We start from the raw sequence: 20,188 nt of genomic DNA on the forward strand, positions 1-20,188 counted from the left end.
GGCATATTTGGCTGGGAGGAGATCAGATGCACTGGATGCCTGCCATTGGAACAGGAAAAAGAAACAAAGTATAAAAATTGTCTCCCTTGGGCTGCTGTGCATACATGCCAAGTTATTTATCAGTGAAAAGATGCCCACATGGATAGCTAAAAACAATCCTCCTACATTCAATTAACCTGGTTAACAAACAGGATTTACTTGTCCTGTATAGACTCCATACTGTCAGGCCTCTGTGGCCTTTCATAGCAGAGGCTTACTTGATAGTTTATTTCCCTGGTTAAGAAAACCAGGTTAGAATTGTTAGCAGAGCCTGCCTTTTAACAAGATGTATCTTTTGTTCAATGGGCTGTCTACAAGAGCCAATTTGGTGCAGTAGAAAGTGGATGAAGTTGGCATTCAAAAGATCTGGGCTCCAGGTCCTCCCAGTTCTTGTGAGGTTGAGGTTTAGACTATCTCCGGAGGCCTCAGCTTCCCCATCTCTACAGAGCGGGAGTTGGGCCCCATGGCCACGGGTTGGGTGAACACAGCACCAAAGCTTGGTGACTCACTCCCTGAGGGAGACCAGCCTCCCACTTCTGCTTTCACTAGGCCGGCTCGTTTATGGCCATAGCCTGTCTTCAACACCTCTAGTAATGGCTAATCTCCTTTTTCAGTGTCAACGGTATCCGGCATGCGTTAATAAGGCTGTCTTGTTTCTACTTTGTGTTTACAATGCTCTTAGAAATAAGTGATTATTTTCTTATCATAGTTCAGGAGTGATGACAGATCTCCCTTTAAAATTTCCTTTAAAAAAAATTTTTTTTTAATGAGATTTGTTTGCCTAAATTTAAAGAAAAGGCAACTCGATGTGGGGTGAAATCTCAAGTAACAGTAATGATTTAAATTGAGGAAACAGCCGTTGAAACACAAAGCCTGTTCCAATTCTGCAGGTGTCTGGATCTGACTTCCACATTTTCCAGATTTCCCGCGGCCTCGCGCCCCCCCCCTCCCTCCCTCCCGTCCGTCGGGGGTGGTGAGGGGGAGGGGCAGGGGGCGTGGCCCCCCACAAGCCCCTCCCCAGCCGCGCGTCCTTTCCATAAGCCCCGCCCCGAGCGTCCCTCGCCGCGCAAGGTCCCGCCTTAGCCCCGCCCCGGCGGGCGCAAGCCCCGCCCCGAGCGCGCGCCAGCCCGCGGCCTCGGCCCCACCCCCTCGGGCTCCTCCTTCTCGGCCGCCGTTGCGCCGCTTGGCGCGGCAGCAAGATGGCGGCGCAACAGCAGGAGCGTGAGGGTTGTGCGCAACGGGCTGGGCCCGCAGCGGAGTCCGACCCGCTGGGCCGCTTCACGTGTCCCGTGTGCTTAGAAGTGTACGAGAAGCCCGTGCAAGTGCCCTGCGGTCACGTGTAAGCGGCGAGCCAGGGCCTGGTCGGAGGTGGGGGGTGAGGTGGGGGAGACCTGAATGGGGAGGGGCGCGGCCCGGGCGGGGAGGGTCTCGGAGCGGAAGCGCGAAAGCGCGAAAGCGCGAGGACCGGGCCAGAGGGGCCTCTTCCTGGGGCCCAACGGGGCTCCTGAAGGCGCGTGGAAGTCGGCGGGGCGCTTCTCGGTCCTGCTCGCTTCCAAGTAGCGCGTCGTCTGGTGAGCGCCTCCTGTGAGGGGGCCTGTGAGACTCCTCACCCGCGATAGTGGAAGTCGCACCCTGTCGGGGATCAGGTGGGGCGCCTGGCTCGCTCCTTCAGGTAGAGCATGTGACTCGGTTCTGGAGGTCGTCATTTCGGGCCCCGCTTTGGGCGTGGAGTTCACTCGAAAAATATAAAATCGGCCCTCGGAGAGCCACCGTTGCCCTTGAAAGCCTGAGCGTTGCTTCCGAAGTACATGGTACGTATACGGCGCCAGGTGTCCAGTTCTGCCAAGTAATTCGAATGTGCACTGAAGTTGGAAAAACGCCGAAAACTAGACTAAAAGAACAAAAGGGAAGTCTTGATGGTAGAATCTCACCAGGCTGCCATCAACGGAAAGGGGTTGGGAGTCACAGATAGCGATTGTTAGCATTCCTGCTTGTGTCCGAGGTTTGCTGCGTTTTGTTTGAAATTAAGCCTCCCTGGCCCGCATGCCGCTAATACGCTGGTCACAACGGCTGAAGGGGATGTGTGTGAAAATTGCCAATACAGACCCTCGGCTGGGGTAGGTGCTCGAGGTTGTTGGGATTTTTTTTTTTTTTTAAAGCTTTTATTTATTCACGAGAGACACAGGCAGAGGGAGAAGCAGGCTCCATGCAGGGAGCCCGACGTGGGACTCCATCCCTGGTCTCCAGGATCACGCCCTGGGCCGAAGGCAAGGCGCTCAACCGCTGCGCCACTCAGGCGCCCCCTTGGGATTTGAATCTAAGCCTTGCTCCATCAGACACGCCAACACCTCAGTTGAGAGGACTGTAGAAAATGTGGTCACTTCTTGCCACTGGGGGGTTGGCATTTCCTCAGTGGTCTCCTGCAGTGCTTATTATCTTCAGCATCACCTTGGCATTGGTTTTAGGACACCTTTACTGGAGAGTAGACAAGATAGGCACCTGCTGGGCCTCACAGGTATTCTTACTCCTACAGCAGTACTGCAGGGAAAGAGGGTTGGCAGCCATATGGCAGGTGAGGGAACTGAGGCTCACATAGGTCAGGCTCACTATTGTCTAACTCTTCCCACATGAACTGCAGGTGTCTCCTTGCCAGCCCAGAGAATAATTTGGCACCTGGCAAGGGCTCCCCAGCCACAGAGTGCTTTTTGCTTCTTCAAGTACTCTTAAGCTTTTTCTAGTTTTGGGCTGTTCCCACTTGGAGTTCAGGTAGCCTGGAACTCTTCCTGCTCACCTGCATCTCCCCTGCCAGCTACCCCAAATCCTTTCCAGACTTTAAGTCCCAGTTTAACTTAACCTCCCTTATCACTATCCCTACTCGAATTACTTCCCTGCTTCACTCCTGGGGTTTCCTTCTTCCTTGCATAAAGCCAGACTTAGGGATCATGAGGGGCAGTGATCCTATCTGTGTTGCCCCTCTCTGTATCCCCATTGCCCAGCAGTGTCTGAGCATCCATCTTCCAATCTTATATTCAACTGACTAAAGTATTTGTGTGCTTACCATGTGCCAGTGTCTTGGCACAGTAAGAAACAAGATGATTCTGCCCTCAAAGTGTACAAGCCAGTGAAGTGATAATTAGACTAACAAATGTTCAGACTACTGGGAAAATTCAGTGTGGAATGGAGGGTCATAGGGATCAAACTGGTTTGTGGGGGAGAGATCAGGTAATGGATGAATGAACTAAGAAATTGGTGGTGGAAACAAATTTCATGAGCATTAAAGTGAAGGCTAGACAGTGTTTTTATTGAGTCCTTTTTTCTTGGGATCAGCCCCTCACTGCTTTTACCTGATTTTGTGTTAATTCACTGGATTTCATTCACAATAGTTATAAAGAGGCTTGACTCAGCACAGTTTACCAACTGAAGAGCAGCAAAAGTTGAAGTTTCCTTGAGCCACGTGAACCTTCCCTAGGTCAGAGGTCAAGGGGCAGTACTGGGTTTCAAAACTTGGTTCCTTTCTGCACTCACCACACTAGTTTCACGTGTTCATCAATTTTGATGCTGATTGAAGACAGAAGAATACAGCTCTGTGAAGGGAGCACAAATCTCCCTTAGCTCCAGCCAAGTGCTTTTTGCTCAGGCTAGTTAGTGGCAGATTTTTGCTAACTTTTATGCTTAGAAACCAGCATCGTAACTTTGGCTGGCTGGGGTGTTGAGTTTTTATAAAACTTTATTTTAAGCCCTGAATGACTGTGTCCCTCCAGTTTAGCAGAATATAGCTGGAGAGGGGTAGGTGTTGGGAGCCCAAGAGAAGGAACTCTTTACACAGCACTGTAGCAGAAAGGATGGAGCACCTAAAAGGCTCAATTGTATTAAGGCCTATGAAATAGGAAAGGGAAACTGAAAGCCAGCCCAAGATACAGGCACTTTTTAAAACCAGGCTTGCATGTTGGGGATGACTGGAGCACAAAGTGACTCGTGAACATTTGGTCAATGAATTGTCCTGGTGTGTGCTTGAAGCTGCTTTTTTCTACCAGCTGGGATTGGTTTCTCTGGACCCTCTGCTCTCTTGGGTTCTTCTTGTGATCTGCCTTTGAGAATAGTTAAGTCAAATGATGGCCACAAGCCTGTCTACCTGTCCAGCCTAATCACTTAACATCTTCCAGTGGTCTTCATATCATGGTCCCAAAGGCCTCCTTTCTGCTTTTTGGAAATCCCTTTGTACTTGGTATATCCTCTCTTTGTGGAACTTTTTGTGTCCAAGTTCGTGTGACTGTCTCCTCGGAGTTTTAGGTCTTAGCTCAAATATTGCCTCCTTAAAGAAGCTCAGTATGATCCACCTTGGCTGATCTCTTTGCCTTGTTTTATTTCCTTCCTATACTTTTTAAAAAAATATTTTATTTTATTTATTCATGACAGAGAGAGGGAGGCGGAGACACATGGAGAGGGAGAAGCAAGCTCCACGCAGGGAGCCCGACAGGGAGCCCGACGACGTGGGACTCGATCCCTGGTCTCCAGGATCACACCCCAGGCTGAAGGTGGCGCCAAACCGCTGGGCCATCAGGGCTGCCCTATTTCCTTCCTATACTTAAATCACTATCAGAAACTAACTTTTTTTTTTTCCCCTCCACTTTGGAATACAAGCATTAAGAAGACAGGGATTTTGTTTCTTTCTCAACTTTGCTCTCAGTGGTAAATCATTAGGGCCCCTCAATTTCTCCCAGCCTGTTTTATTTTGTGTGGCAGTGTTAACATCTAGCTTTATCACAAAGAGGAAGAAAATACTTAGATATGGTAAAAATTTGTCAGATGGCATAGGTTACCTTTGATTATACATCCTGAGTTCTTCCTGGCAAGTTTTGTTATCTTGCCTTAAATCCCAGGTCAGGTATGTAGCCAGGCTGTTTCCATCCCTTTATTGTCCTTTCTTTCTGTATACCTTATCTCAGCATCACTCCCTGCATAGGTTTCAGGATAGAAACTTGGCCTTTTTTGACTTTCCTTCTCCAAATTTAGTAAGTTCCCAAGTATTACTGACTCCATTCTGAATCATTTCCTGAGTTAATTCTCTGTTGCCTCAGGCCCTTAGAATTCCTTGCCTTTAAAAAAAAAAAAAAAAAAGAATTCCTTGCCTTAGCCAATCTGTTTGGTTTCTACTTCAAGGCTCCTGTCTTTTCTCACCTAAAAATATTTTTTGAAAACCAACAACTCTCTTGTCCATGATAACCTCAGCTATTTTTCTAAAACTTGGATTTGGCCTTGTTGATATCTTTAAACATCTGGGTTCCTACCATTCATGAGGAAAGATGTTAGACTTTTATTTCCTTAGGTGCGTCATGAATTTTTAAGTCTAAGTGCCTGGAATGCTTTTACCTTCCTCTGCCAGCTGAGCTCTTTTAAGGCTGTTTTGTGAATGCTGCTTCTGAAGTCCTACCAGCACTGTCCTTCTTGGGTCACAACTAGGTGGTCTTATCTCTGTCTTCTCATAGTGTTTTACATTCACCTCTGATGATATAGCACCTCCTATTTGTGGTGCATTTCATATGTGTTTAACACTGTACTGAGGGGCTGCTAAACATACTCCATTCCAGTAATCCCAGAGGTGGCTACTACTGTCTCCATTTCACAGAGGAGAAACTGAGATTCAGGAAACCCCACCAAGATCCCTCAGTGGCAGGTGCTAAGGTTTGAAGACTGTGCCACAAAACCTTTTCACTGTGTATCATGATAGTTTGTGTTTGTTTCTGTTGTTGGACCTGTGTGTTCTTTGCAGGACACTCCCCCATCCCCTTCCTGGCACGGGAAGACTCAGTATTTGAATCAGGAACAGGGAGCAATATGTTTATAATCCATTATTCATTGATGTCTTTTTAAAAGTTTATCCATTTTTGTTGTCTTGTCTCCACAATGCATGACGCAGGTTCTCTGTATGTCTTGTTCTAGCTTTTGCTCTGCATGCCTGCAGGAATGTCTGAAGCCGAAGAAGCCTGTCTGTGGGGTGTGTCGCAGCGCTCTGGCACCTGGCGTCCGAGCCGCGGAGCTCGAGCGGCAGATTGAGAGCACAGAGACTTCTTGCCATGGCTGCCGTAAAAATGTATGTGGAAGTAAAATGGAAGAGTCAGTGTCTTTCTGCAATGAGAGGGGGTAAAACGCAGAGCTGTTGCCACGTTGTTCCTGAAGTTAGAGCATGACTAGGTGACTTACAGCACGTGTGCATGCTAGTTATCTGTGGCAATGGCTGTGCCGGTTCATCTTAGTGACCTTATTGGTTTTGCTTTGTTCTTTTAACAGTTGGTTTAGTGTATTATATATTGTAGCTTTGAAAACCATAGAAGTCCATTATCCTAGTTTTTTCCCTATAAAAGAGCCACTTTTCCAAAGCAGTATGTGTAATTTCCATTAGAATGTAATGACAGAATGCTATTTCTTAATTTTTTTAAGTGTAAAATAAGATAAACATCTCGAAGTTACCTGCTGCAAAAACAAAAACAAAAAAAAAAAAAAGGAAGTCACCTGCTGCAGTGAGCTAGAGGGGAAATTTTACAATCTTTATCATTATAGATATAAAAAATATTTGAATTTTTTAGTACTTGACAGGGAGGAATCATGACATAAAGATTAGGATGAAATTATGTGATTGTAAAAACAATACCTAACATTCGAAATGCACCCGTGCTTTTTTGTATAATCATGCTAGAATCAAGTGTATTTCAACATCTATTATAATTATAAAGGAGAAAAACTACAATCTCGTTTTCCAAGCTATACACACACACAGTCTTACAGGTTTCAAAATTATGATTCTGTTCATTTCAGACCGTAAAGCATATGAAATACTGTAGGCTTGTTTCCCACTCCAGAGATTACCTGTTTAAAAGTGATTGGGTTTAGAAGGCTGCAAAATATTTTCTGCCCTTTGACAAACACAGATGTAGGAATTTTACAAAATAGGAGCATACTCTAGTTCTAGAGCTTTTTCTCACTTTTGAAAAATTTTTTTCACTTAATGACTTACTAGACAACCTGTCCGTTTCATTACTAACATATTAGTATGGATGGCCATAGAATGGATATACTTTACCTTCTTTCTTTCAGAGTGATTTAGCACTAGGGCTGCAGAGTGACTATCATTCTGAATAGGGCTGTTTCCTATCCCTTTTAATTGGGAGCTCTTTGGTTGGCAGCTTGAAGTCAAGTTCTTTAGCTAGAGGTAAGACAGAAGGGAGCATTATGGTAAGCTGGAGCTCAAATAATGAAGCTTTCTTTTTTTTTCTTGTGGTTTCCTTTCATTTTGAAACTCAGGATATTGAAATGAAATTACCCGTTACTTTATCCTTGTACTACATGCATGATGGATTTTTTTGTTTTATTCTGTATACTTTTGATTTTTCTCCATTTTTAAAGATTAGTTATTATATTGTATTATATTTCCAGGTGTACTACTATACCTCCAAAAATGTCTTATCTTCCCTTTACCTCTTCTCTTTCTTCATTCCTTATACTTTTCCTTTGCTTTTAGAACACCTGCGATGAAGCACTCTCCTCTAGGTTTTCTTTCTCTTTCCATCTTGCAAGGACTAGATTTTATAGGGGAAATGGAATTCAGATTTCAGTTTTTTTTTAAGATCATTTATCACAATGTGGCATTCTGTAACTTTAATTAGAATTACTGGTGTTTATCTCTTTTATTTAAATGATTACTTTTTTTTTTTTTTTTTTACTGCTGCACATAATGAAATGTGTTCTTGGCTTACTATGAGGAGCTAGTTTATTTTTAAAAATTTTTTTTAAAGATTTTATTTATTCATTCATGAGAGAAAGAGAGAGAGAGAGAGGCAGAGACACAGGCAGAGGGAGAAGCAGGCTCCATGCAGGGAGCCCAACCTGGGACTCCATCCTGGGTCTCCAGGATCACACCCTGGGCTGAAGGCGGTGCTAAACCGCTAAGCCACCCGGACTGCCTAGAGGAGCAAGTTAGAATGCTGTGTGGAAAACTTTTAAACCTTCACTGCATTTGGAGTATGTGAGCAGAGAGCATACCTTGAATAAAAGCAAACCTCTAGGAGAGTTATTTTAGAGTGGAAGCAGATGTCCTGGGTTGGTTAAATAAGATTATCAGCCTTGGTATTAACAAAAAGCCTGCAACAAACTTGCTTTCAGCCCTGTCAGCATAGCCAGGAGTCTGGTGAGATTGTTTGCCAGAGTGGTTCAGGTCTGGTTTTCATTTTGACCTTGCTTTGGGACTGTGTTGGTACTGACTAACTTGTGGGCTCTGATTCTTCCTGTCTAAGTTCTTCCTATCCAAGATCCGGGCCCATGTGGCTACCTGTTCCAAATACCAGAATTACATCATGGAAGGTGTGAAGGCCACCACCAAGGATGCCTCCCTTCAGCCAAGGTAAATGACTCAAACACTCCTTTAGGTGGAGGTCATCTTTGCTATGAAGACAGTGGACACTTTGCATGTTGAAGGGTTTAGTTGTAGGAGTTTGGGGAAGTAGAGGTATAATTGTTATTCTGGCTACAGCTGATGTCAGTTTTTGTGTTAGGGGTGGGGTGGGGTGGGGGGTTGTGTGGAGGACTCTGATGCTCACTTCAAGTATTAGCTCTATTATTTTCAACATTTGATCTCATTCTGAAGTGATTGTCAGAATCCCTGTCATAACACATTGCACTTTGCTCCTTTTTTGGGGGAGTACAGTAGTCGAAATGTGGAAAAGTACTCAGGTTTCTTCTGTTTTCCTGCCTTTCATCTTCCAGGAATGTCCCCAATCGCTACACCTTTCCTTGCCCTTACTGTCCTGAGAAGAACTTTGATCAGGAAGGACTAGTGGAGCACTGCAAGTTATGCCACAGCACGGACACCAAGTCTGTGGTAAGATGACCTGGACTTTGTAAATTTTCTTTTATATACACTGATCTCCTGTGTATCCTTCACCTGGATTCACAGATGATAACATTTTACCATATTTGCTTCATGATACTCTATATGTACATATTTTTTGCAGTGATAAGTTGCAGTGATAAATTGCAGGTACTATGACTTTTTGCTCCTGTATACTTCAGCATGTATCTCCTAAGAGCAAGAACATTTTCTTAAAAAATCATGTAAAAAAAAAATCTTATTTTTTGTGTTTGTCACACTCAGGAAGTGTAACATTGACAGAATCTAATATTTAATACAGAATACGTGTTTAAATTTTAACAATTTTAGGGGGTGCCTGGCTGGCTCAGTCAGTATAGAATGTGACTCCTAATCTTGGACTCCTAATCGTGAGTTTGAGCCCTGCATTGGTCATAGAGATTACTTAAAAAAAAAAAAAGGGGGGGGGGGCGTGGAATACCTTGAAATTTTAATATTGGAATATCCTTCATTGCAATATCTTCCCCCCAAATCCTGGATCTTTGTGTTATATGTAGTTGTCATGTCTCTATACCTCGGCCTTTCTTTTGTTTTTCTTTTCTTTTTTTTTTTTTTTTTAATTTATGATAGTCACAGAGAGAGAGAATGAGAGAGGCAGAGACACAGGCAGAGGGAGAAGCAGGCTCCATGCACCGGGAGCCTGACGTGGGATTCGATCCTGGGTCTCCAGGATCGTGCCCTGGGCCAAAGGCAGGCGCCAAACCGCTGCGCCACCCAGGGATCCCTCCCTCGGCCTTTCTTCGCCATTCATTACTTTAACATAAAGAGGACAGGCCAGTTGTTTTGTCAGATGTCCTTCAATTTGGGTGTGTCTGATTCTTCATCATTAGAGGTGGAGAAGTTCCATGAGCGATGTGTGCTCCGGGTGCCACATCAGGGGTCATGGGATGTCTGTTGCCCCTGTCATTGGTTATGTTAACTTGGATCCCTTGGTGTCCACAAAGTTTGTCCTCTGCAAAGCTACCATTTCCCTAGTTTGTCTGTAGTTGTGGGGAAAGAGAATGTATGAAATGATTAAGAAAGTGCTTATCAGTCTTCTGAGTTTAAGTATCAAGACTGGCATGTGGTTTTGTTTTAATGTGGTCTATGTCTGCAGTATTACCCTTTCCTCTTTTTTTTTTTTTTTTTTTTCCCCAAGTAAGCCCTATGTTCATCATAGGGCTTAAACTGAACAACCCCAAGATCAAGAGTCACACACACCACTGACTAAGCCAGCCAGGCGCCCCCTTCCCTCTTAATGTCATTGACAGGCTAGATCTTGATACAACCTCCTCCATAGTTTTCAGTTTTTCCATTTATTTTAGGCTGCTCTCTTGACTGTATACCTAGATTTATAGGCAAACGTCAGCTCCCTTGGCTTAAAAGGTGGTGCATAGACTTTAGTATTTGCATGAGCTTTTGTTAATTGGATTAGGTCTGGTGGCATTCTTTATTTTTCTTTTGCTGCAAATTTTAAGATACAGGTGGCCTGTTTGAGAATACCCTAGATCTTCTCTTGACTTTATTGAACTCCTTACCAAGCCCACATTCCGGTTAATACAGCCACTTTTTACACTGAGCTCCCTGAGCTCTTACTGTTGTGCTGTGACAGATTTGACAGATAAATTCCCTCTGGTTTGCTTTTCCCAACTCCTCTCACTGGGGAACTTGGCCAGTTTAGCTCATTGTGGGTCATTTTCAGCCAGGCCCTATTGCTGCTAGGCACACACACTCTCTGATGGCTGTTCTGAGCACTGTTTGCATTAAATTCGGAGCATGAACTGTTCTCAACCTTTCCACAGGTAACACTAAATCCTGCTTTTAACTTACTTCGGAATATCAGGTGTGAATTCCTTTCTTCCTCCTTCTGTCTCCATTGCTCTCTGATCTACCTCTGAGGTTACAGACTGGCAGTCTGTGGGATACATCTGACCTGTACACATTTTAACTTCCTTTTTAATCTTTAAAAATCCGAAGATTTCTCAGTCTTGATGCTCTACATTTGAGAAACTGGGAGTTCAGGCAAGAGCCAGCTGGCCTAGAGTAGTTGCTGCCCACCTAGATGGGATGGGTTTATACTCATTCTCCTTTGCTCTTGTGTCTTACTAATCTGGTCACTGTGAGCACTTGAATTTGCAGCCCTTCTTCCTTGTCCTTATCATTCCATTTTGTACTCAGGAGAAGGATGCTTTCCAAGTCTGACTCTTACGTGTGTCCTCAGACCCATAGAGAGGACTGAACTTAGGGCCTAGCACAAAGTAAGACTTCCCTGCTCCTGTGGCTTGCCCTATCCTGTGTCTTCACTCCTCTCACCTCAGCTTTGCCCTCTACCGATGCCTCGCCCTTGTTTTCCTTAGATATGCCCATCTTCCCTGGCTCCTTAGTGGGAGGAATATTCAATCTGTGCTCTCTAGTGTTTAGTTGATCTTTTCCCTCAAGCTTGTCATTTTCCAGCTGCTGCTGCTGTCTCTTCAAACCCTTTATTCCCTCCAGATTCAGCTTCCACCCCTGATGACATCATGTTCTCCATGGTCCCAGCTGGCTTCTTGAGTCCTTGCTTTCTGAACCATTGCAATTTTTTTTTTTTTTTTAGATTTTATTTATTTATTCATGAGAGACACAGGGGGAGAAAGAGGCAGAGACATAGAGGGAGAAGCAGGCTCCATGCAGGGAGCCTGATAGCGGGACTCGATCCCAGGTACTCCGGGATCACACCCTGAGCCTAAGGCAGGCACCCAACCACTGAGCCACCCAAGCATCCCTGTAATTTTCTTTCTTTCTTTCTTTTTTTTTTTTTTTATTTATTCAGAGAGAGAGAGAGGCAGAGACACAGGCAGAGGGAGAAGCGGGCTCCATGCAGGAAGCCCGACTCGGGACTCGATCCTGGGTCTCCAGGATCAGACCCTAGGCTGCAGGCGGCGCTAAACCGCTGTGCCACCGGGGGTGCCCCCTGCAATTCTCTTAAGCCTTTTATTTATTAATTAGCGAGCAAGCACTAGCAGGGGGAGGGGCAGAGGCAGAGGGAGAAGCAAGACTCCTTGCGGATCAGGGAGCCAATGTAGGGCTGGATCCAGGACCCTGGGATCATGACTCAAGCCAAAGGCAGATACTTTTGACTGAGCCACCCAGGCGCCCCACTTCTGTACAATTTTTTAAATATATCTTCTTCATATGTAGTCAGTTCATGGTGTAAAAAGTGCCTCTCTGGCCTGCCAGCCTTTCCTGAGATCACTCAGAAAGAATTGATTATTCTCACTCAAAAGTAGCCTCACCGTTTGATACTAATCTTCATCTAACATTTATATCTTTGTTACAGAAACGACTTTTGAAATTTCTGTAGGCAGATGCTAACCTGAAGTGGTCATTGAACCTGTTACTTTTCTGTGGTTCCAGAAACTTCATAGTACATGTTCTTTGGCTTCAGTAGGCAAGATAAGAGTTACGTTCCGTAAAAAACAGAAACAAAAACAAAAAATACCCATAGCCAAGGTTTTAGCCATTTCTTCAAGATGTTTTAGTTGTGGTTCTTAATAACTGATTACTCAGAGGCACCTAGGTGGCTCAGCAGTTGAGCATCTGCCTTCGGCTCAGGGTGTGATCCCGAGGTCCAGGGATTAAGTCCCACATCAGGCTCCCTGTGAGGAGCCTGCTTCTCCCTCTGCCTGTGTCTCTGTCTCTCTTTCTCTGTGTCTCATAAATAAATACTTTAAAAATAAAATATAAATTAAATATAAAAAATTAAATATAAAAATAAAAATCTTTAACAACAAAAACTGATTACTCATTGAAAGAGCAAGTGCAGAAAGGTACAAACACCACCCACCTGCCCTCACTATGCATTTTCCATTTTAAATTTCGCCAGATAAGCTTAACTATGTTAGTAATTATGAAAACGATAATGGATGTTAATGAAGTAAAGTGATAGAGACTGAAATTCATTTCCTATCACCATCCTGCCCTGCACTTCTTAGACGGGAGTGAAGGAAGAAATTTTTGTGCCATCCAAGTTAAGTGGATTGGTCACATTATAGAGCTATTTAGCAGCAGAGCTGGTACTGGAACCAGTGTCCTAGCTCCTAAACCAATTTTCTCTCCAAAACATCAGAAATGGTTCTCTTTTATGCTCATTGGCAGGTCAGTAGTGCTCAGCTGTGTGTGGAAAAATGGAAACTCGTGTAATTCAAAGACATCTGTAGTTTCCAGATGTTCTTGGGAGATTCCTGTATTTTCCCCTTTTTTAAAATTTTTTTTATTTTTTTTTTATTTTTATTTTCCCCTTTTTATGCAAATAACAGCACATTCTACACACTGAATCAGTGTTTTTAACATCTACCCCCACATCTGTACATGTAGATCTGCTTTTTTAATGAGCGTCACAGTTTTCTGTTACCTGTCTGTGCTGCAGTTTAATTGGTCCCTTATTAATGAACACTGAGGTCAGTTTTAGACTGTATCAGGAAATTTGAGTGAGGATTGGGTATTAAATGCTTCTAAAGAATTGTTGACAGGTGGGATTATGGTATGGGATACATAAAGGAAAGTTCCTGTTTTGAGGACTAGTGAAACAGTTACAGGTGAGATAGTGTGTCTTACTTTAAAATGTCTGATTTTTTTCCGGAAATAAGTATGCCAAACTAAAATCTAGGTGTTGGGGATGAAGGATGGATCATCAACGTGCTATCTGCTTTTCTGTAGGTTTGAAATTAATTTGCATGGTAAGTTTTAAAATGCAGCCATAAATTTTTAACACATCTTTGCTTGTGTTTTTTAATAAAGTACAGTCTTAGATGTGTGTTAATTTGGTTAAAGGCTAAGTGCACTCATAAATTTGATAGTGCTAGAGTATTCTGCGGTTTCTGGTATTGCAACCCAATTTTCTCTTTTCTTTCCTCTTTTGGCTTCCTGAAATTCCTCTGGTTGTTCTGTGTCTGTTGAAGCCTCTCTTCCATCAGCTGTTGGCCCTCTGTTCTGTTCCCTTTCCATCTATATATTCCGTAACCGTTAATGTTTCAGCCCTTCCCATTGGAAGCCACTTCTCCGTCTCTGGACCTGACCCACATTCCAGCACCAGCCCAGCTCCTTCCACCAAGGAGTCTTACACCATTTCAGATTGACCTCTTGCCACTCACTTTTGTCATCCTATCTTACTTGTAAATGGGTGGGGTTCTATCTCCACGCCACCACTTAGGCCTGCTGCTTCCCCTGGCCCAGCTCTTCTTTCCACCTCTGAATTTTGCATTCTAGCCAGACCGATCGCCTGGCTGTTGGCCTCTATTGCTGCCGCCTGGCTTCTCTGTGCAACTGCCTGCCTGCTAAAGCACCCTTTCATGTTCTTTTTGTCATTCCAAATACCTCCCAATCGTCAGAGCCCAGATCAACTTATGTGAGGGGTTTTCAGCCTTAGCCCTCTCATCTGAGCGTTGACTTTATAAAAGTAGCACAGGAGGCTGTGTTTTACTTCTTCAGGATATGGTTCATTTGTCATTTCCTTGATTTTCTTTGTGTTTTTGGATTATTTTGTGTGCTGGGTTTAGGCCCTTATTGGGCTGATACACGTCCTGGTCACAGTAGGGTATCAGAAAAGGGTGGTATCATAGCCAAAGCTTTTTTGCATTCTCAGTGTCATTGACCTGAGTAGGAGGCTGACACTATTTTCTAGGATACTAATGTGCATTTGAAGGAATGGCCAGGCCACGGGTGTGTTAGGAAGACTGCCCTGGAAGAAAGGAGGCCAGATACAGGCCACAGAGGGCTAATGTCAGCTCAAATGTCAGGTGTCTAAGACTGTGCTTCTTTGTTGAAAGGTTTGCCCAATATGTGCCTCGATGCCCTGGGGAGACCCCAACTACCGCAGCGCCAACTTCATAGAGCACATCCAGCGCCGGCACCAATTTTCTTATGATACTTTTGTGGTGAGTCTGGAGCCTGGGCCCTGATCCTTCCCCTGGGGGTACAGCACAAGGACCTCCCTTCTCTTGCCTAGAGAACTATGGGTCTCATTGTTGAGTTTGTCACTGATATGATGGGCTCCCAGGAACAGCAGCTGTGTGGTCTATACTCGGGAGCCCAGTGAGTGGCCAGAGCCTTTGTTGTGTGGTATTTATGAAAGCAAACTGGCCAGTCATTTGCAATGAAACATAGTGAAAGCTTGCTCCCTGGGTTTTTTCCCGAAAATTCTTCCCACTTTCTTTTGGTATGTGTAGTTTTTACCTATTACAGAACCTGGCTTAGGATCCTGAAGCTCAGATGCCCATGGGGACCTGGCAAGTAATGGCAGTGGTCATGAGGATTTGAAAGCTAGGCAGTATCCGATACATGCTATGTTGCCATCAGCTCCAGCTGATCGTTACTATATGGAGATACAAGCACAGTAGTGCCAGTCTCCTCCACCTAGCTCAACCCCAAGAAACTGGAAAGGTAGAATTTCATAGGAAGTATCACATTTCTTAAAGTACTTCAAGTCCAACAAGACACCTCCACTCACCAGAAGTGTTCATCTGGTTTGTAGCCTCTCCCTAGAGCTGAGCAGGGTTTTTTTTTTTTTTTTTTTTTTTTTTAAAGACATTTATTTATTTATTCATGAGAGACACAGAGAGGCAGAGACACAGACAGAAGGAGAAGCAGGCTCCATACAGGGAGCCCGATGTGGGACTTGATCCCGGGACTCCAGGATCATGCTCTGGGCCGAAGGCAGGCACCAAACCATTGAGCCACCCAGGGATCCCCAGAGCTGAGCGGTTTTGTTGTCTTGGCATAGTAGTAATAGATTAATTTGGCCAATTACTCAAAGTAAACCATTTGTTTGTTTATAAATATATGTCATGAGGATTTCAGAGTAGTATTCAGTCTTAATGGCTGTATTTCAGGACCTGAGAAGGAAAGCTTGAGTCTTTCCTAAGTTGTCATAAGAATATTTATTCTTAGTCTAAGAGAGTGTCTGAGATTTAGACTTCAAAATAGCTGTCCTTTTTGTTAATGCTGTGAAGAGGCATAAGATTCCCAGGTTCTACCAAGTGGATAACTTGGCCTCATTGAATTAAAAAGGCAAGTTTCACTCCAGTGTACTCCCATTCGAGCACTTGGTCTGTGCCTTGCTCCATGCAGGTGCCCTCTGGTCCTCAAGGTCTGTGCCTGAGGGAGCCATCAGTATGTTCATGGTCAGGATGAGACAGCAAGGGCACAGAGAGGTCAAGCAGTTTGCCCACAGTTACGTGGCTGGCCTTGCAGACTGGAGCTGGGATCAGTCCTGGGCTGTCCTCTACAGAGCCCATCCCACTTCTCCTGCTGAATGTGAGTCTGCCCTGTACCCGGTGCTGAGGCCTAGTGTCTGTGTTTCGCCCATAGGATTACGATGTTGATGAAGAGGACATGATGAATCAGGTGTTGCAGCGCTCCATCATCGATCAGTGAACAGTCTCTGCTGTCCGTCTCATGTTCCAGACCTTCCATTGTGTGTTAGGCGTGAAACATGTGACTCATATACCTTAAATGTACAACAGACCTGGAAGTGAGCTGTGGTGTTAGGATAGGCTCACTTCTAACAGGGAAAGAGGTCTCTAAGTCAGAGCCGTCCTTTCCTTGGGGTCTTCCCTACCGTTAATTTTGTTACATGTCTGGTCTTGCTCCTCAGCTACTTCCTGGAGCTGCATCTTCCTCTCCTGGAGGAGACGCCAGCTTCTCTACCTGTCCCTGTTTCACACTTGTTCCTCTCATTTAGTGTTCATCTCTCAGGTCCTCTGAGCCAGCCAGGACCTTTTCTAGGTCATGAATAGCACAAATGAGACCAGCATCTCCTCTCCTTGTCCCTGAGGTGTGTGACCTCTGGCAGTAGCGTGTCTGATCACTGATGGAGCTCCTTCTGTGTGGTGTAAGTTCTTGTTAGTCGGTCCTTAGCAGCAGCTGCCAAAAACGAGTTTACCTCCTGGGAAACATTTCAAAAGGCCTGTTGGGGTGAATGTTCTGGGTTTAGCATGATCTGATGCTGGAAGTTTTGATTAGTGATATTTTCCTGCCACTCCTGCACACCCGTAGAATTAACTGGTTCAATCTTAAATGCCTGCATGGTGCCTTTTTAGGATAAGGTGTAACCATATATTTTTAGTGAGAATAAGTGTTTTCTAGGTTAGGAAAGTTAAACTCCATTTATCCATAAGTGGGGAGGAGGGTCAGTCAGCTAAGAGCAGTGTGAGGGCCATAGTTTTTTGGTTTTGATTTTTAAACTAATGCAGTATTTTCAAATGACTGGGTCACGTTTACCTTTCTCTTTCGGAGCCTGCTTACGTTCTTGTCCTTTCAGCATGAGGAGTCCTCAAATGAATAAGAAGGAGGGGGTTTAGGGGCTCCGGTGGATACTGTAGTTTGTTTTTTTTTTTTTTTAATTTGGTAACTTAGATTAAACTGACTATTGCTTTTCTATCACAAATGGTTTCCTTATGAAACTGGTTTCCACATGAAAACTTGCTCTCTAAAGCAGAGGTTATAGGAAATCTAGTATCACAGCCTGCTCTTTTTGACAAGACAACACTGTTCAGAAGGCAAATACGTCTCTTGTGGGCACTTGTTGTTGGAAACTGTCTACTGGAAGCTTGCTTTGATAATAGCTCAAAAAACTTGAAGTTCACCATGTTTTGCAAATACTAATAAATACAAGGCTAAGACCTGTCAGTCTAATCTGTAGGAGCAGAACCTCTGATTGACCAAAAGGCATGTGGATTTAGGTTCATTTTTTTTGTGTGTCAGACCTCTCTATACTGACCATGGCAAGTTTTTCTGGTCAGTGGCTGAGGTTGCAAGTGGCAGAGAGCTTTGGGCCTGTGTGTACTGCTGTCGTGGGCCTCTCCCTCTGCCAGTAGGGGCTGCAGATGCCTAGTAACCAGCAAAGACGGGGCCCTTTGGGGGCAAAAGAATTTTTTCTAATGTGATGTTGCTTGGGAGGGCCCAAATGTTAAGGTCCGTGTCTTCACTGTAATTTCTGGAAAAAGTTAACTCAGACCTCCCTGAATGGAGAGGTCTAAGTTTGGAGGGAAATTTGACAAAGCCTTCATTTGAGGGAACGGGTGAGTGTGTGTCCATTTCTCTGGTGGTACCAAGAAACTGAATTCCTTGTATTAAGTGCACTTCATGTATTTCTAATAAGAAGACTTTCCAGAAAGTGAAATTTGTTATGTTCTGGCTTTTAAATGGTGAAATATAAATAAATTTCATAATTTATCTGATTTGCAAGCTGTAATGCCTGTTTTCATTAACCACTTTTTGCTAAAATCTGGGCCTGTGAGACTCCAGAAGATTGTTGCTCTTTATAAGGAGAAGTTCTTGTCTGTCATGAGTCCCATCTGGCTCTGATCTCAGTTCTGACACTTCACCAGCTGGGCCTCACCAAGCTTGTCCTCTCTGGAAAATGAACACAAACCTCCCTTCTCACAGCTGGGAGCTCCGGTGAGGTGAGAAACAACCAGGCTCCATAATGTAAGGCTTTATTTAGACACATGGTTTCAGCTCCATTCTGAAGATTGAGCAGCAGCCCTGAGATGTAGTAAAGGGTTTTGTGCATTAAGATTCGAGGTCATGGAATGCTTTAGTTCTGCACTGTGCCAGTGGCTGTGGGACATCTGGCAAATACTTTCCCTTTCTCAGCCTGTTCCCTACAGTAAAATGGAAATCATTTTCTGGCTTCTAATTTCTTTATAAAGGGGGAAGTATTTACTATATATTAAATAGCTACCATTTATTAATACTTTACTTATCGGTTTATAATTATATAGTTGATTAATGTGTGCCTAGCACAGTGCTGGCACATAAAAGGTGCTTATTAAATAGCATATATGCCTGAATATAGAAGGAGGTCGTTTCATTTTTTCAATAAGGAAATTATAAAATTTTTTTTTTAAGATTTTATTTATTCATGAGAGACAGAGAGAGAGGCAGAGACACAGGCAGAGGGAGAAGCAGGCTCCATGCAGAGAGCCTGATGTGGGACTCGATCCTGGAACTCCAGGATCACACCCTGGGCTGAAGGGAGGCGCTCAACCGCTGAGCCACCCAGGTGTCCCAAATTATAAAAGGTTTTTGACCAAATTGAACATAGGAACTTTTTTTTTTTTTTTTAAGATTTTGTTTGTTTATTCATTAGAGACACAGGCAGAGATACAGGCACAGAGAGAAGCAGGCTCCTCACAGGGAGCCCAGTGTGAACTCGATTCCCGAACCCAGGATTACACCCTGAGCTGAAGGCAGACACTCAACTGCTGAGCCACCCAGGCATCCCGCACATAGGAACTTTTACCATTGCAAATGAACTCAAATGTCTACTTACTATTTTTATTTTTTTTTTAATTTTTATTTTTTGAAAGAGTATGGGCACAGCAGCAGGGAGAGGCAGAGGGAGAGGTAGATACAGACTCCCATCTGAGCAGGGAGCCCAATTTGGGGCTCAATCCAGAACCCTGAGATCATTACCTGAGCTGAAGGCAGATGCTTAACCGAGCCACCCAGGTACCCCAAATGTCTACATGTTTATTAGACATGTAGTTACATGTATTTGAACCAAATTTAGAATTATTACTTTTATTTAGCTGTACATTTCCAGGAATAGCTGCCTCTTAAGGATTTTGGGATTCAAGAAGCAGTGTATACAACCCTGGTGTGGTGCCTGCTAAATTATGGGTACTTGCTGTGGTACTCAGCTACTAGACTTATCTCCTGGGTGTACCCATTCCAATCCCAATCCCATAGGAACCTTAAATTTACTATGGCCCAAACTGAGCTCAGCATCTCTAGTTTCCTCCCTCCACACATCTCCCTCTTTACCATTCCCTTTTGCTATGGACAGTACCAGTAAGTACTCAAGCCAGGGATCCGTGAGTCTTCTTAGCCCACCTTCATACATCCACCTTTGGCTAACTACCAGTTAAGTCCTGGACTCTGGTTATATGTGAGAAAGTCACAGTCTGTGCCTCCCCGTCCTCCGGGTCTAACATCACACACAGTGGCTATTATTTGAAATCCCTTGTCATCCAAAACAGGTCAGGAAAGTGACATTTGAGACCTGAGTGACCAGGTAGGGGAAGAGCATTCTGAGAGGGAACCAGTGCAGAGGCCCTAAGGTGGGAGCTCATGTGTTACTCTGGGCCATTGCATTGAGGGAGCTGTCGTGAGGCAACGGGGCTGCAGAGGGCAGATCTGGGGCTTTTCTGTAGGTGAGATGGAAGCATTGGGTGTAGTGAGTGGCAAGACCTGGCCCAGGTTTAAGGA

General features: G+C 44.3%; 1 protein-coding gene across 1 annotated transcript; it reads left to right on the forward strand.

Annotated features, from left to right (window-relative positions):
* Positions 1-1,178: 1,178 nt before the first annotated feature.
* Positions 1,179-18,153, forward strand: RNF114 (ring finger protein 114). The gene is made up of 6 exons (XM_025470379.3): positions 1,179-1,378; positions 5,980-6,130; positions 8,328-8,434; positions 8,797-8,911; positions 14,743-14,850; positions 16,283-18,153. The coding sequence occupies exons 1-6, from the start codon at positions 1,239-1,241 to the stop codon at positions 16,346-16,348; spliced, it is 687 nt and encodes a 228-aa protein (XP_025326164.1). The 5' UTR covers positions 1,179-1,238; the 3' UTR covers positions 16,349-18,153.
* The last annotated feature ends 2,035 nt before the right edge of the window (positions 18,154-20,188 follow it).

The sequence above is a fragment of the Canis lupus genome, chromosome 24 (assembly GCF_003254725.2).
Source record: "Canis lupus dingo isolate Sandy chromosome 24, ASM325472v2, whole genome shotgun sequence".
Taxonomy (NCBI): Eukaryota; Metazoa; Chordata; class Mammalia; order Carnivora; family Canidae; genus Canis; species Canis lupus.